The following is a 13,155-nucleotide window of genomic DNA, read 5'->3' as shown; positions in this document are numbered from 1 at the left end:
CCACTAAGAAGCTCTGAGACCAATCTGTTAATTATCCCCAGAGTAAACACAAAACATGGGAAAGCAGGATTTAGTTACTACGCAACAAATAGCTGGAATAAACTCCCAGAGGATTTAAGACTTGCCCCAACTCTGAGCACCTTTAAAACAAGACTGAAGACTTTTATATTCGCTATAGCTTTCTGCTAAATCTTAAAGACATTGCACTTTCTAAAAAAGCTTTTTTAACTTTGCCTTTATTTTCTATTTTAATACTATAATGCCTTAACTTCTATTTTTTTGCATATGTTTTTCTTTTACTTACCTATTATTTTATTTTATTGTATGACAATGTTTATATGTGAAGCACTTTGAGTCTGCCTTGTGTATGAAAAGTGCTATATAAATAAAGTTGCCTTGCCTTGCCTATAAAAAACTGATCAATTATTATCATTATTACTTCTTGGCTGTACTTGCTGCTTTGGCAAAAGTTAAGTCCGGGATCAATAGAGTCCTCTGCCTTCTGTTTCTCCAACAAGCTGGTGTTTAGAACCAAGATGGCTGCTTGGTGGAGGCCTGTCGAGCAGTTGAGAGATGAAACGGGGCTCCATTGAACGATGAAGTGGATCGACGTGATGTTGTTGTGTTTTGAAGGACCTGGTGAACTTTGAGAAGCAGTGGAGCAACTTCTTCTCCAGCATGGACCTGGAGAGTCATCTGTCCATCCAGGAGGTGTCCGAAGCCCAGGCAGGAGAGGTAGGTCTTCCACCTGTCTGTCTCGCCTGTCCGACTTATACGTCTGTCTTACCTGCCTGACTCCCCTGCCTGACTCCCCCTGTCTGACTCCCCCTGTCCAACCCACTTGTCTAACTCACTGTGTCACTAGCGTTTAATGACCTTTCCGAAGGCCAGATAGTTGAGTTTAAACATCCTGTCTGGTGTCCCCCGGTCTCAACGTTTCTGAGATGTGTTCATGTGTCCCTCCAGGTGTTCAGGAGCTACTACTCCCACGGGCTGATCTCCAGCAACATCCCAGAGAACAGGTAGCATGCCCGACTCTGGCCTGCACACATGTGACCAGTGTTGGGTATCGTTACTTTTGAAAGTAATCCGTTAGGTTACTTTGTTACTATCAATTAAAAGTAATCCGTTACGTTACTACGTTACCTATAAATAAAAGAAACGCGTTAGAGTACTCGTGCGTTACCAACAATTAAAATGCGTTTGGGGTGCGTGCGTGTCCGCCTAGCGCAACAACAACAACACACATCCTCCTTTAGATGCACCAACAGTGCTGACTGTTTATGAATCAATCATGAACCTATAGCATAATGACAGGAAAGACAGTCATCATATTGCACGTTTTATTTAACAGGCATTCATCCTTTGATCATTTGAACAGCTTCCATGAATAACATTACTCCGGTAACAGGCAGTTATTTTAACAGAATGTAGCTTACTGTATTGGCTGCGCACAAAATAACAGTGCGTCACACATAGCTTATCCACTTTACAAGTGCAGGCGCCTAACAAAGTGCTTAACAGGTAGGCACGCAACCTTTTAGAATTGGAAATTTAACTCAATTTAACCGTATGCGTTGCACAAAAGAACAGTGCATGGCACTAAAAAAACATTGAAGAACTGAAAATGTTCGTGTGACCCTATAGCCCTACATTCATAACAATCAATCACGTAGGCTACCTTTAGCCTATTTATCACCAAAGTAATGGTTGAAACGTAGGAGAAGAAGGTGCTCAAAACGACCACTATGTTCTTCTTGTCCTTTTCGCTCTGTAACTCAAAATAATGAGCGTACCTCCAGGAATGGCTATCTTCTCGTCCATCTTGCCGCGGTAACACACGTAGCTTACACACACAGGTGCGCGCGCACACACACACACACAGAGAGCGAGAGAGAGAGATGCAAGGAGCAGGGCAGCAGCATCTGACTAAAAGCAGAAAACCCGGGACTTTACTTTCCTTATCGAGGGAAAATCTTAAAGTAACGGAGTAACGAGTGGTTATTTTGGAAATTAACGAGTTACTGATTACTGAATTCGCAAAACTAACGCGTTAGGTTACTCGTTACTGAAAAAAACGAATAAGAGTACTCGTTAGTTCTAACGCGTTACCCCCAACACTGCATGTGACACACCCAGGTGTGTAACGGGTCATTCTGTGGGCGTCGCCGGTCATTCACACGCGCGTCGCGTGTGCTGTGTTGCAGTAAGGCCAGGCAGCCCTTCATGCTGTTTGGAAGCCATTCCTCCAAGGAGGAGCTGGAGAGCTACTCCTTCAACTTCCCCTCCGAGAGCCACGTGGTCCGCAGCACCGGCACCCACGGCGCCCCCGCCACACACATGGTGGGAGCTCCACGCACACGCACACACGCACGCACGCACACGCACACGCACATATACACGCACACGCACACACAGTGTCAGAGCCCTGGAAGGGATTTATCCATAAACATACCCACAAAGCTCAACACGCCCACACACATCAACCCATGGTAGGAACGGAGCGCAGCCCAAGCCCACACAAATCACACAATCGCACAAATCTACCCACCCACATCCCTGTGCACGCACAAAACCACGGCAACACACAGCTCCGCACCACACACAAAGTGAGAGTTCCCCATGTTGCTGCGTTTCACCCTGTGAACCCAACCATCTGTTCCCTGTAGGTTCTGCAGTGTGTGGCCCCCAAGGGCCCCCTGGCCTGCGCTCGCACCTACTTCTTCGGGACCACGCACAGCCCTTACCTTGGTAAGAACACGCTCCCAAGTGATTTACAGTACAGCCATGTATACATAGGCCTGTGTATACAATCCCCTACTCCTACTACCAAATCCCTACCTCCAACACCTCAATGTATGACACGAACATCACAGTATCAGCCCTGACGAGAAATGTAATGTGTTTAGTTTGTTGTTTAATAATTCATTAATTTGTTTGTTTAACACACTGTGTATTAATACTGGGTTTCCTTCGTAGGGAAAACAAATGGTGGACAGCATAAAACAGATCACCTGTAAGTGTTCCGGGTGTTCATAATACATGAGGCCCTGTCTCAGACAAAGTGAAGTGTTCATGATGATACATGAGAACCTGTCGCAGACATAGTGAAGTGATCATGATACATGAGAACCTGTCTCAGACAAAGTGAAGTGTTCATGATGATACATGAGAACCTGTCACAGACATAGCGAAGTGTTCATAATGCATGAGAACCTGTCTCAGACATAGTGAAGTGATCATGATACATGAGAACCTGTCGCAGACATAGTGAAGTGTTCATAATGAATGAGAACCTGTCTCAGACATAGTGAAGTGTTCATGATGATACATGAGAACCTGTCTCAGACAAAGTGAAGTGTTCATGATGATACATGAGAACCTGTCACAGACATAGTGAAGTGATCATGATACATGAGAACCTGTCGCAGACACAGTGAAGTGATCATGATACATGAGAACCTGTCGCAGACACAGTTAAGTGTTCATAATGCATGAGAACCTGTCTCAGACATAGTGAAGTGATCATGATACATGAGAACCTGTCACAGACATAGTGAAGTGTTCATAATGCATGAGAACCTGTCTCAGACATATTGAAGTGATCATGGTGACAGTAGTTTCATGGTCCATGTGTGTGTGTTGCAGGCTCCTGTCCCAGATCTACTCTGCCGTCGTGCAGGCCGTCCTGGCAGGCATCAAGTGCTTCTCGTGTTCGTCCAGCTCATCCAAGGTACTGCTTCTCAAGGGTGCAGCTCAGTAGAGGATAGAGGAAGCATGCTGGGTTCTCCTCCTGAACGAATCACAGATGAAAAGCCTGATTACTCTTGACCCTGACTCTTGCTTCCTTTCATTTAAGTCAAGAGCAGAGCTTTACACCAGACGGCTTCTTCTATAATCTGTCAAGAGGAATGTATAATCAACGATTGCCTTGCTCACAGCTCAGTGTGCTTTCTCTTCAGGCTAAAGACGTAGCGGAGCAAACCTTTCTTCTGGCTCTGGAGTCCTTGAACTTAAGTCAGTATCGCAGCGCACTCAGGTACTTAATACTACAGACTTTCCACACACAATCCAGTCTCATTATTTATATATTCCTTACTTTACTTTACCCACCGCTAAGCGTTTCTGTGCCTCACAACTCCACAGGTCCAAGAGTGAGTTCACCATCCAGGCTGTGAATAACGAGGGCAGGTAGGTGCTGCTGGTTTAAGGTTATTACCCGCTGTAGAGTCTTTGCTCTAGTCTTCACCACACACTCACCACTGATCTGCCTCTGTTGGTCCCAGGGTCGTCCCCCTCAGCGACGAAGGGAGCAGATACATGGTGAAAACTGTGAGTAGCGCAAGAGACGCCTGGAACCCCAACCTATTTCTCACAAACTGTCCGTGGCATCACCTGTCCCTTGTCGGTACCCTGCAGGCCTCCATGACTGTAGCGGACATCCCAGACCTCCAGCGGGGCAGAGGGGACCTGGGATCTGTAGTCTTCTCCGAGTGCTTCTTGGAGTCCAGCATCAACATTCAGCAGAAAGGTGCGGACAGCCCAGAGCTTTATCCACCTATGATATACCAAACAACGGGTCTCCCATCACCAATACACATCGAACCTGTTACACACCAGTGAGCCCACGGGTTCAGGTGGAATTTCGAACACTGTGATTTAAAAAAATCTGCGTTATCTCCGTGGTAATGACCAAAGCCAACTTCATACTTTTTAATTACCGTTGTTGTGTAACTGAGTGGTGTAATTAGTGATGTTGGGTGTAAAATCCGCCACAAACCATATAATATTAGCGTTATACTAAAGGTGTCCCGGAGGCCTAACCCTCACTCGGATGCAGACATTAGAAAAATAGCTGATATGAAAAATGGCCAGGAAGCCTTATTGATAATATAAGGGCAATTCATTGAGTCTTTAAGGGGCATGTGTTGGTTTAAGGTGTGACCTGTGAAGACCTGTTTAAGGGGCCGTGGTGGCTAGGAAGTTCCTTCCTCAGATAAACAGTGTGATGTGTTGTTTCTCCTGTAGATGGCGGTGTTTCTCCTGACTGCTGCTACACCGTCCTCACCACAACGGTGCCTCGCTACGCCTGCTGGCTGGTGCGTAGCGGTACAAACCAGCCACGCTCTACGTGCTGCAAGCTGCTGTTCCCTCGCGTCAGATGGCACTAGGCCACTCGCAGCAAATTACAATTACGGCTTTTGCTTCGTCAAAACATGTAGTTAATGATAACATTGTCAAAACGTCACTTGAATTATACGCGGCACATGAAAGTGTCATCGCAGAGTGAGGAATGACGGGGGTATAACTTGGATTGAGAAATTATTAAATATGAAACAGCGAGCGTGGATTTCCCTTTGTCTATGTACTCTAACGAATTAACCTATAGGCGACAGTTTGTGGGTAACACTACATGGTATCTGTGGTATACATGGTATATAATGCTGAACATTATTTACTCTTTAATCCCTGCGGTTGTTCTCTTTCAGGTTGAGGGGGACGCGAAGCAGTCAGAGCAAGCCCAGCTCCTGGTTAAAGTGAGTTTAGGATCTGAAACCTTGGGGGTCCCCAGATAACCTTGGAGGGTCCCTTCAAATCTTGTTCATATTCATACATCGTTAACCTTTAAAGTGCACATTGTGCATTCCTCCACCACCTTCGTGCTTCCACCATAACCAATGTAGAGAGACGTAAGGTTAAACACTAAGCTGAGCCTAATGAGGTGTGATTGTGTGATGAGTGTGATGTTCTGAATGGTCTCCTCTCTCCAGCAGAAGGAAGAAGACACCTGCCTGGGCAGAGCTCTGACGGGGGCGGACGGAGCCTACGTCTGCTCCTCCAGCCTGCTCTCCAGCCCCGAGGAGGGTACGCTCCAACACCACCACCACCACCACCGCCCGAGGACATTTAGTACAGCACACACTACTACACACTAGGACTTTATCACAACACACACCACTACTCACTAGGACTTAAACACAAACACACACTACTACATATTGTCTATATCGTCGATTGAAGCGGCTGTTTTTCTACGGAAACGTGAATGTCTTTGCGTGTTACTTGTAGGAAAGATCAGCTTCTTCTCGGAGGGACTGCTGTTTGTGCATCCCCAATACGGAGCCACCACTCTGTCCACACAACACATCAGCAGCATCAGCTTCTTCCATGAGGTAGGACCACCGCTCTGTCCATCACATCAGCTTCTCTCATGAGGTAGGACCACCACTCTGTCCATCACATCAGCTTCTTCCATGAGGTAGGACCACCGCTCTGTCCATCACATCAGCTTCTCTCATGAGGTAGGACCACCACTCTGTCCATCACATCAGCTTCTCTCATGAGGTAGGACCACCACTCGGTCCAAAAGAAGCAGTGAACCAACGGTAGAAGGGGCCTGTGTGTATGACAGAAGGTTTAAGTGCGTCATCTGCGTGTCGACACTTGGTCAATGGGTTCGACTGTGTCTCGTGTTGCAGGACTCTGAAGCGGTGGCCTCTCTGTTCGTGGAGTACGACAACACCCTGTTGGGTCACCTCCCCTTCCCGCTCCAGAGCCCAGACCAATGCCTCCTCTTCGCCCTCCAGCCCAGGTCCAAGAGCCACAAGGCCTTCTTCTCAAAGGTAGGACCGGCTCCTCTCGGGTCACCAGCCACCTGGCCCTCTCCGGGCCTGTGGTCTTCTCTGTTGGCAGCAGTGTAGAAGTGAAGAGAGCACTGCTTCGACCACCGAGATGAACACGGCGGAACTCAATCACACATTTAGTTGAAGCACCGAGAAGCTTCCCGTCTAAGAATGGTTAATGGACTGCATTTATATAGCAAACCCCTTTACAATATTACCAGAAATTCACCCAATCATGCAGACATTCACACACCGCCGGCGGAGTCAACCCTACAAGGCGACAGCCAGCTCGTCAGGAGCAGTCAGGGCTAGGTGCCTTGCTCAGGGACACCTCGACACTCAAGGCGGAGCCCGGGGATCGAACTAGCAACCTTGCAGTTATCAGCCAACCCGCTCTACCTCCTGAGCTACTGCCTGCCGCCTATGCCTTGCAGTGGGTTCCTAGCAGGGTCTGGGCCTGGTGTCCAGGCTCTTCACCAGTCCTCCTCTCCCTTCCAGGTGCTCTCTGTGTGGAAGAGCTCAGATTCAGCTCTCCGTCTGCAGCTGGTGGACAAAGATGAGCTGAGCTGGGACCAGAGGAGCATGTAAGGAAACAATCGTCTCTCCTGGCCGCCTGACTTCCTCCTCACACCTGTTAGAATACACTGTCTAACCCCTACCTGCTCCTTAATAAACGGTCTCTGTATTGACTGTCTAACCCCTTCCTACTCCTTAATGACCTGTATCTGATAAATAAATGAGTGGCTAAATGACTAAATGGTACTGAGTAGCGCTCCACTCCTTCCAGGCACAACAGACTGCAGAAGCTTCATGAGAGCCACGAGCCCCCAGTGGCCAAGAGAAGAGGCAGCATGAAGACCTCCTACTCCCACCTGCCTGAGCAGGACATGTACGTGCACACGCTCACACACTCATACACAAACGATCATACTTACTCAGTCAGTCACTCACACACACACCCTCACACACTCACAATCACATTTTACTCACTCATTCACTCTCTTACTCACTTACAAAACACACATGCATTTTAAATCGTATTTAAAGTCAGTGTGCATTTGTCCACCAGGTTCCTTCAACACTTTTCTCTGAGCAGCGTGGGCCAGGAGCCCATCCTGAACGACCACCTGGGGGCACTGTTCCCCTCCGCAGACCTAAGGACCCCCCTCACCAAGCCCCCAGACAAGGTGTGAGCACGGCCAGCTGACACAGACAGAGAGACTCTGCTCCACTTGAACCTCGGCTCCCAACCAGAGAACGCTTCCCCTCTAGGTTCTGTCCTACTGGACTTTCCCTCCCACTAGAGAACGGTTCCCCTCTAGGTTCTGTCCTACTGGACTTTCCTTTTCACTAGAGAACGGTTCCCCTCTAGGTTCTGTCCTACTGGACCTTCCCTCCCACTAGAGAACGGTTCCCCTCTAGGTTCTGTCCTACTGGACTTTCCCTCCCACTAGAGAACGGTTCCCCTCTAGGTTCTGTCCTACTGGACTTTCCTTTTCACTAGAGAACGGTTCCCCTCTAGGTTCTGTCCTACTGGACTTTCCTTTTCACTAGAGAACGGTTCCCCTCTAGGTTCTGTCCTACTGGACCTTCCCTCCCACTAGAGAACGGTTCCCCTCTAGGTTCTGTCCTACTGGACCTTCCCTCCCACTAGAGAACGGTTCCCCTCTAGGTTCTGTCCTACTGGACCTTCCCTCCCACTAGAGAACGGTTCCCCTCTAGGTTCTGTCCTACTGGACTTTCCTTTTCACTAGAGAACGGTTCCCCTCTAGGTTCTGTCCTACTGGACCTTCCCTCCCACTAGAGAACGGTTCCCCTCTAGGTTCTGTCCTGCTGGACTTTCCTTTTCACTAGAGAACGGTTCCCCTCTAGGTTCTGTCCTACTGGACCTTCCCTCCCACTAGAGAACGGTTCCCCTCTAGGTTCTGTCCTACTGGACCTTCCCTCCCACTAGAGAACGGTTCCCCTCTAGGTTCTGTCCTGCTGGACTTTCCTTTTCACTAGAGAACGGTTCCCCTCTAGGTTCTGTCCTGCTGGACTTTCCTTTTCACTAGAGCTTCTCTTTCATTTTAGTTTCTGTTTCTAAAATGGAACTACACGATAGGACACATACTACTACACTCTTGGACTTAATCACAGCACACACTGCTACAGACTTGGACTTTATCACAACACACACTGCTACACACTAGGAAATTAACACAACAAACACTACTATAAACTAGGACTTAAACACAACACACACTTCTACACACAAGGACCTCAACACAACACACACTACCACACGCTCGACACAACATACACTACTACACACAAGGACCATAACACAACACACACTACCACACACTCGACACAACACACACTTCTACACACAAGGACTTAAACAGAACGCACACTACTACACACTCGGACTTGAACACACCACACACGGCAGTTTGTGCAGACTCGGTTGTGTTGCGTTCTCTGCTGATTGGCTGCGGTCCGGTTCCCCTGTGGTCAGGTGGTCGTCACCGTGGTCAGCGGTCTGCCTGGGAGCTGGAAGAACAGCCTGGCCCAGCTCACCAAGGAGGGAGGAAGGTGAGAGGGCTCACCCCCATAGTTTACAATGTTATTATTTATACTGTTCCAAGCAGCGCAGTACACACAGAAACATGAATCACTATTCATGTTGTTGTCATTGTAAGTATCTCATTACCTCTGGGTCTCCACTCTGTAGTTGGGTGGTGTACCAGCCCGACTCTGACAGCAGCGATGGATTCTCCGCCTCTCACCTCCAACACTTCCTGTCCAACTTCCTGGACAACCAGCGGGCCGTGGTGCCCAAGTCCCGCCTACTGCTGCTCACCCCAGGGTAAGACGGCTGACAGTGGAACCCACTCCTAACAAAGTACCTGCTGTAGGCAACTGCTTATGAAGCCCTGAACTGCCTTAAATCAACTCATTATGAAGCCATGAGCTGCCTTAAATCAACTCTTTATGAAGCCATGAGCTGCCTTACATCTATTACTTATAAAGCCCTGAGCTGGTTTAAATAAATTAAATATGAAGCACTGAACCGGTTTAAATTAATGACTTATGCCAACTCATTTAGTTGCATCCTGCATTCTGGTGTAATGGACCCATGAGATGCTGATCCCCATCGTCTCTTGGCTGCAGGTACACTGATGTTCTGGAGGTGATCCAGGCCATCCTCTCGCACCCTGACCCCCTGGTCCAGGCCTGCTTCTCCATAGGGGCCGTCACGGCTTGTGTGGAGCCCCTCTCCTCCTGCATGGAGCACAGGTAACCTAATAACTCCGGTCTGGTATCAGGTCTGACCCCCCATCATGCTACCTCTAGTAACTAACTCCTGTTTGGATCACAGGTTACCAGATCGTACTCTCGATGCTGCTACCGCTAGTAACTAACTCCTGTTTGGATCACAGGTTACCAGATCGTACTCTCGATGCTGCTACCGCTAGTAACTAACTCTTGTATGGATCACAGGGTATCGGACCCTCATCGTTTTGGCTGCACGGTCTCTATCGTGGTGCATTGACGCCACCGGTAGCGGTGAGGTAATGTCCCCCTGCACCCTGTTTGGTTCCCCCTTCTTGAGGCGCAGGGGGTGGGACTCTAGCTATATCTAGTCATAACGTACCCAGATACTGTAGTGCCAAGCTCCATGTCAGCAAACCAAACAGGGCTGTACGGTCTGTGAGCAGGCTGCAGCGTCCCCCGTGTGTGTCCCGGCGGTGAATGATTGAAGAGCTGGCTGCGGCCGGGCCATACGAGACTCTATAGCCCTTCAGAGCTTCCCCTAACACAGAGGCTGAGCCCTGCAGCTAATCTAACACTGCTGTTGTTGCAGCAGGCATCACAGGACACTAGCCAAGCCTCTCTGAGCTGTATCCAAACACACGGCCTCGCCCTCCACTCAGCGCGAGGCAGCCGGCCAATAGCCCTAGTCGGTGTACATTTAAAACCCTGCATTTGGTGGAGCACAGCTCAGGAGTAGCTGGTGGAACAGCAGTGAGGACCAGGTCCTTCTGTGAGGCGCTGGGGTCCTGTTGGGACAGATGGTAGCACGAGATGGTTCTGCTGCAGTACCAGGACAAGATGAATGTAGTACTACTACACGAGTACTACTACAGGCAGTAACATGATGTTGTACTATATGAGAGTACTACTATATTCTTACTACTACAGGCAGTAACATGATGTAGTACTATATCAGTACTACTATATTCTTACTACTACAGGCCTACAGGCAGTAACATGATGTAATACTATATAATGACTAAAGCATCCAGTAACTTGATGTAGTAATATATGAGTACTACAAGCAGTGACATGATGTAGTACTATATCAGTACTACTATATGAGTACTACAGGCAGGCAGTAACATGATGTAGTAGTATGTGAGTACTACTATATGAGTACTACAGGCAGTAACATGATGTAGTACTATATGAGTACTACTATATGAGAACTACAGGCAGTAACATGATGTAGTACTATACGAGTACTACTACAGGCAGTAACGTGCTGTAGTAATATATGAGTACTACAAGCAGTAACATAATGTAGTACTCTATAAGTACTACTGCAGGCAGTAACATGATGTAGTACTATATAATGACTAAAGCATGCAGTAACTTGATGTAGTAATATATGAGTACTACAGGCAGTAACATGATATAATACTATATAAGTACTAAAGCATGCAGTAACTTGATGTAGTAATATATGACTCCTACAGGCAGTAACATGATGTAGTACTATATAAGTACTAAAGCAGGCAGTAACATGATGTAGTAATATATGAGTACTACAGGCAGTAACATGATGTAATACTATACAAGTACTTAACCAGGCAGTAACATGATGTAGTACTATATGCCTACTAAAGCAGGCAGTAACTTGATGTAATACTATATAAGTACTAAAGCATGCAGTAACATGATGTAGTGCTATGTGTTACTGTTAGCATTATCTAGGAGCGTGTTAGTGGTTACCTCATGGGGTATTTCGGGTGGGGTGTTGCCGAGCTGAAGCTCCAGTCTCCGGGGTGAGGTTTGTTCTCCGGTGCTGCTCACATTATGGGATGTCCCTGGATGTTTCCCTGGGATGGAGAAGGGCATTAGTGGCCCAAGTTAGCAACATGGTTAGAGCTGACTCCCCCATATCGGGCTCCTCTGACAAGCCTTCTGTCACCGTCTGCTGCCATCGCCCCCACTGATGGCCTGCCTGTGTGACTGTGTGACTGTGTGTGTTCTTGTGCGTGTGCTTGCAGGTTTGTATGTGTGTCAACGACATGCAGTGTCTGTGCGTGTGTGGATAAGTCTGTGTCATTGCAAGCTTGTGTGTGCTAGTATGTGTGTGTGTGTGTGTGTGTACGTTTGCATGTGTGTTGGAATGTTTTTGCATGTGTGTGTTCGAATATGTGTGTGCATGTTTGTCTATGCGTGCGTGTGTGTATATGTGTATGCCTCTGTGGGCCTGTGTGTGTCTGTATGTGTGCATACGTGTGTGCGTGCATGCCTGTGTGTTTGTGTGCCTGCCGGTGCGTGTGCGTGCGTGCGTGCGTGTGTGCGTGTGTGTGTGTGTGCGTGTGTGCCTTCAGCGCGGTGCTAAGTGGGTGTGTTTAGCCCTTGCGTCACCCCCCAGAGCAGAATCCTCTAATCCCAGAAAGACACCAGGGAGCTGGGCAGCCTGTGCCTCCACAAGGCTCCCCCGTCACTCCTCCTCCGTCTCCAGGGATGGAGGTAGACTCTGTTACATCGGGACAGGCTAGGACAACGCCCCTCACGTCGTCTGGACCCACAAGGCTTCAGTTCAGAGAGAGACGACCCCATGATGAACTGTTCAGATGATAGTCTAGGCAGGGCCTAGTGTTTGACTTCCAATCCAAATGCTCACTGTCTAACCCCTACCTGCTCTTTGATGACCTGTATCTGAATCACTGTCTAACCCCTACCTGCTCCTTCATGACGTGTATCTGAGTCACTCTCTAACCCCTACACGCTCCTAATGTGTATCTCCGCTAAATGCCCGTGGATGATGGCGTGTTTACATGATTAACCGCTCAGTGTAATTACAGAAGGCGTGTTTCTGGTCAGGCCCTCCCCCTGCCTGGTTCCTCTGCCTCAGGGAGATAATCCCCCCCCCCCCCTGCCTGCAAAGAACCATAACCGAGTTATCCTGTTACCACCACCCCCAGTCTGAAACACGCTTACTGTGAGCGTGGACGGCACAGCCTCCCAGCATGTAATGCATAGGGCCCTCACACCAAACCCACAGAGACATGTCTCTAGCGGCCCCCAGCTCCTGTCAGACACGGTCAGCTGTGTTGTATACAGCGGCCCTCTCAACGCCGGGCCCCGGGGCCATCCGATCCGACCACGCCGCTCAAATGTCACACGCGAATACGGGAGCAAACCCACCGCCGGCAGCATGTTGGATGATGCCTACATTGGCCTCGCTTGGCTCGGATCCCTGTTCTTCTTACTGTCGGGCGGCAGTAGCTCAAGAGGTAGAGAGGGTTGACTG

At 48.5% G+C, this 13,155-nt stretch overlaps 1 protein-coding gene and 1 long non-coding RNA gene across 3 annotated transcripts in view; one reads left to right on the top strand and one right to left on the bottom strand.

The window, feature by feature from the left end:
• Window positions 1-13,155, top strand: part of dnaaf9 (dynein axonemal assembly factor 9) — a 28,222-nt gene that overhangs the window by 4,338 nt on the left and 10,729 nt on the right. The window contains exons 8-28 of one of the 2 annotated variants that reach the window (XM_060051395.1): window positions 634-735; window positions 967-1,022; window positions 2,208-2,343; window positions 2,670-2,751; window positions 2,980-3,016; window positions 3,649-3,733; window positions 3,963-4,039; window positions 4,147-4,191; window positions 4,287-4,332; window positions 4,420-4,531; window positions 5,029-5,099; window positions 5,490-5,537; window positions 5,775-5,865; window positions 6,070-6,173; window positions 6,480-6,623; window positions 7,122-7,207; window positions 7,411-7,512; window positions 7,693-7,810; window positions 9,124-9,200; window positions 9,340-9,474; window positions 9,780-9,905. In XM_060051395.1, coding sequence (XP_059907378.1) covers window positions 634-735; window positions 967-1,022; window positions 2,208-2,343; window positions 2,670-2,751; window positions 2,980-3,016; window positions 3,649-3,733; window positions 3,963-4,039; window positions 4,147-4,191; window positions 4,287-4,332; window positions 4,420-4,531; window positions 5,029-5,099; window positions 5,490-5,537; window positions 5,775-5,865; window positions 6,070-6,173; window positions 6,480-6,623; window positions 7,122-7,207; window positions 7,411-7,512; window positions 7,693-7,810; window positions 9,124-9,200; window positions 9,340-9,474; window positions 9,780-9,905 — 1,880 coding nt within the window. Of the gene's footprint in view, window positions 1-633; window positions 736-966; window positions 1,023-2,207; window positions 2,344-2,669; window positions 2,752-2,979; window positions 3,017-3,648; window positions 3,734-3,962; window positions 4,040-4,146; window positions 4,192-4,286; window positions 4,333-4,419; window positions 4,532-5,028; window positions 5,100-5,489; window positions 5,538-5,771; window positions 5,866-6,069; window positions 6,174-6,479; window positions 6,624-7,121; window positions 7,208-7,410; window positions 7,513-7,692; window positions 7,811-9,123; window positions 9,201-9,339; window positions 9,475-9,779; window positions 9,906-13,155 lie in introns of both variants that reach the window. The other variant, XM_060051394.1, reaches the window with a different exon arrangement.
• Window positions 3,669-11,988, bottom strand: LOC132457459 (uncharacterized). Its single transcript, XR_009525654.1, has 3 exons — window positions 11,622-11,988; window positions 4,396-4,558; window positions 3,669-3,793 (listed from the first exon to the last, which is right to left on the bottom strand). It is a non-coding gene; the product is annotated as an uncharacterized LOC132457459 (long non-coding RNA).

This window comes from Gadus macrocephalus, chromosome 5 (genome assembly GCF_031168955.1).
Source record: "Gadus macrocephalus chromosome 5, ASM3116895v1".
Classification (NCBI taxonomy): Eukaryota; Metazoa; Chordata; class Actinopteri; order Gadiformes; family Gadidae; genus Gadus; species Gadus macrocephalus.
Note: the sequence above shows the minus strand (reverse complement) of the source record. Positions and strands in the feature narration are given on the sequence as shown.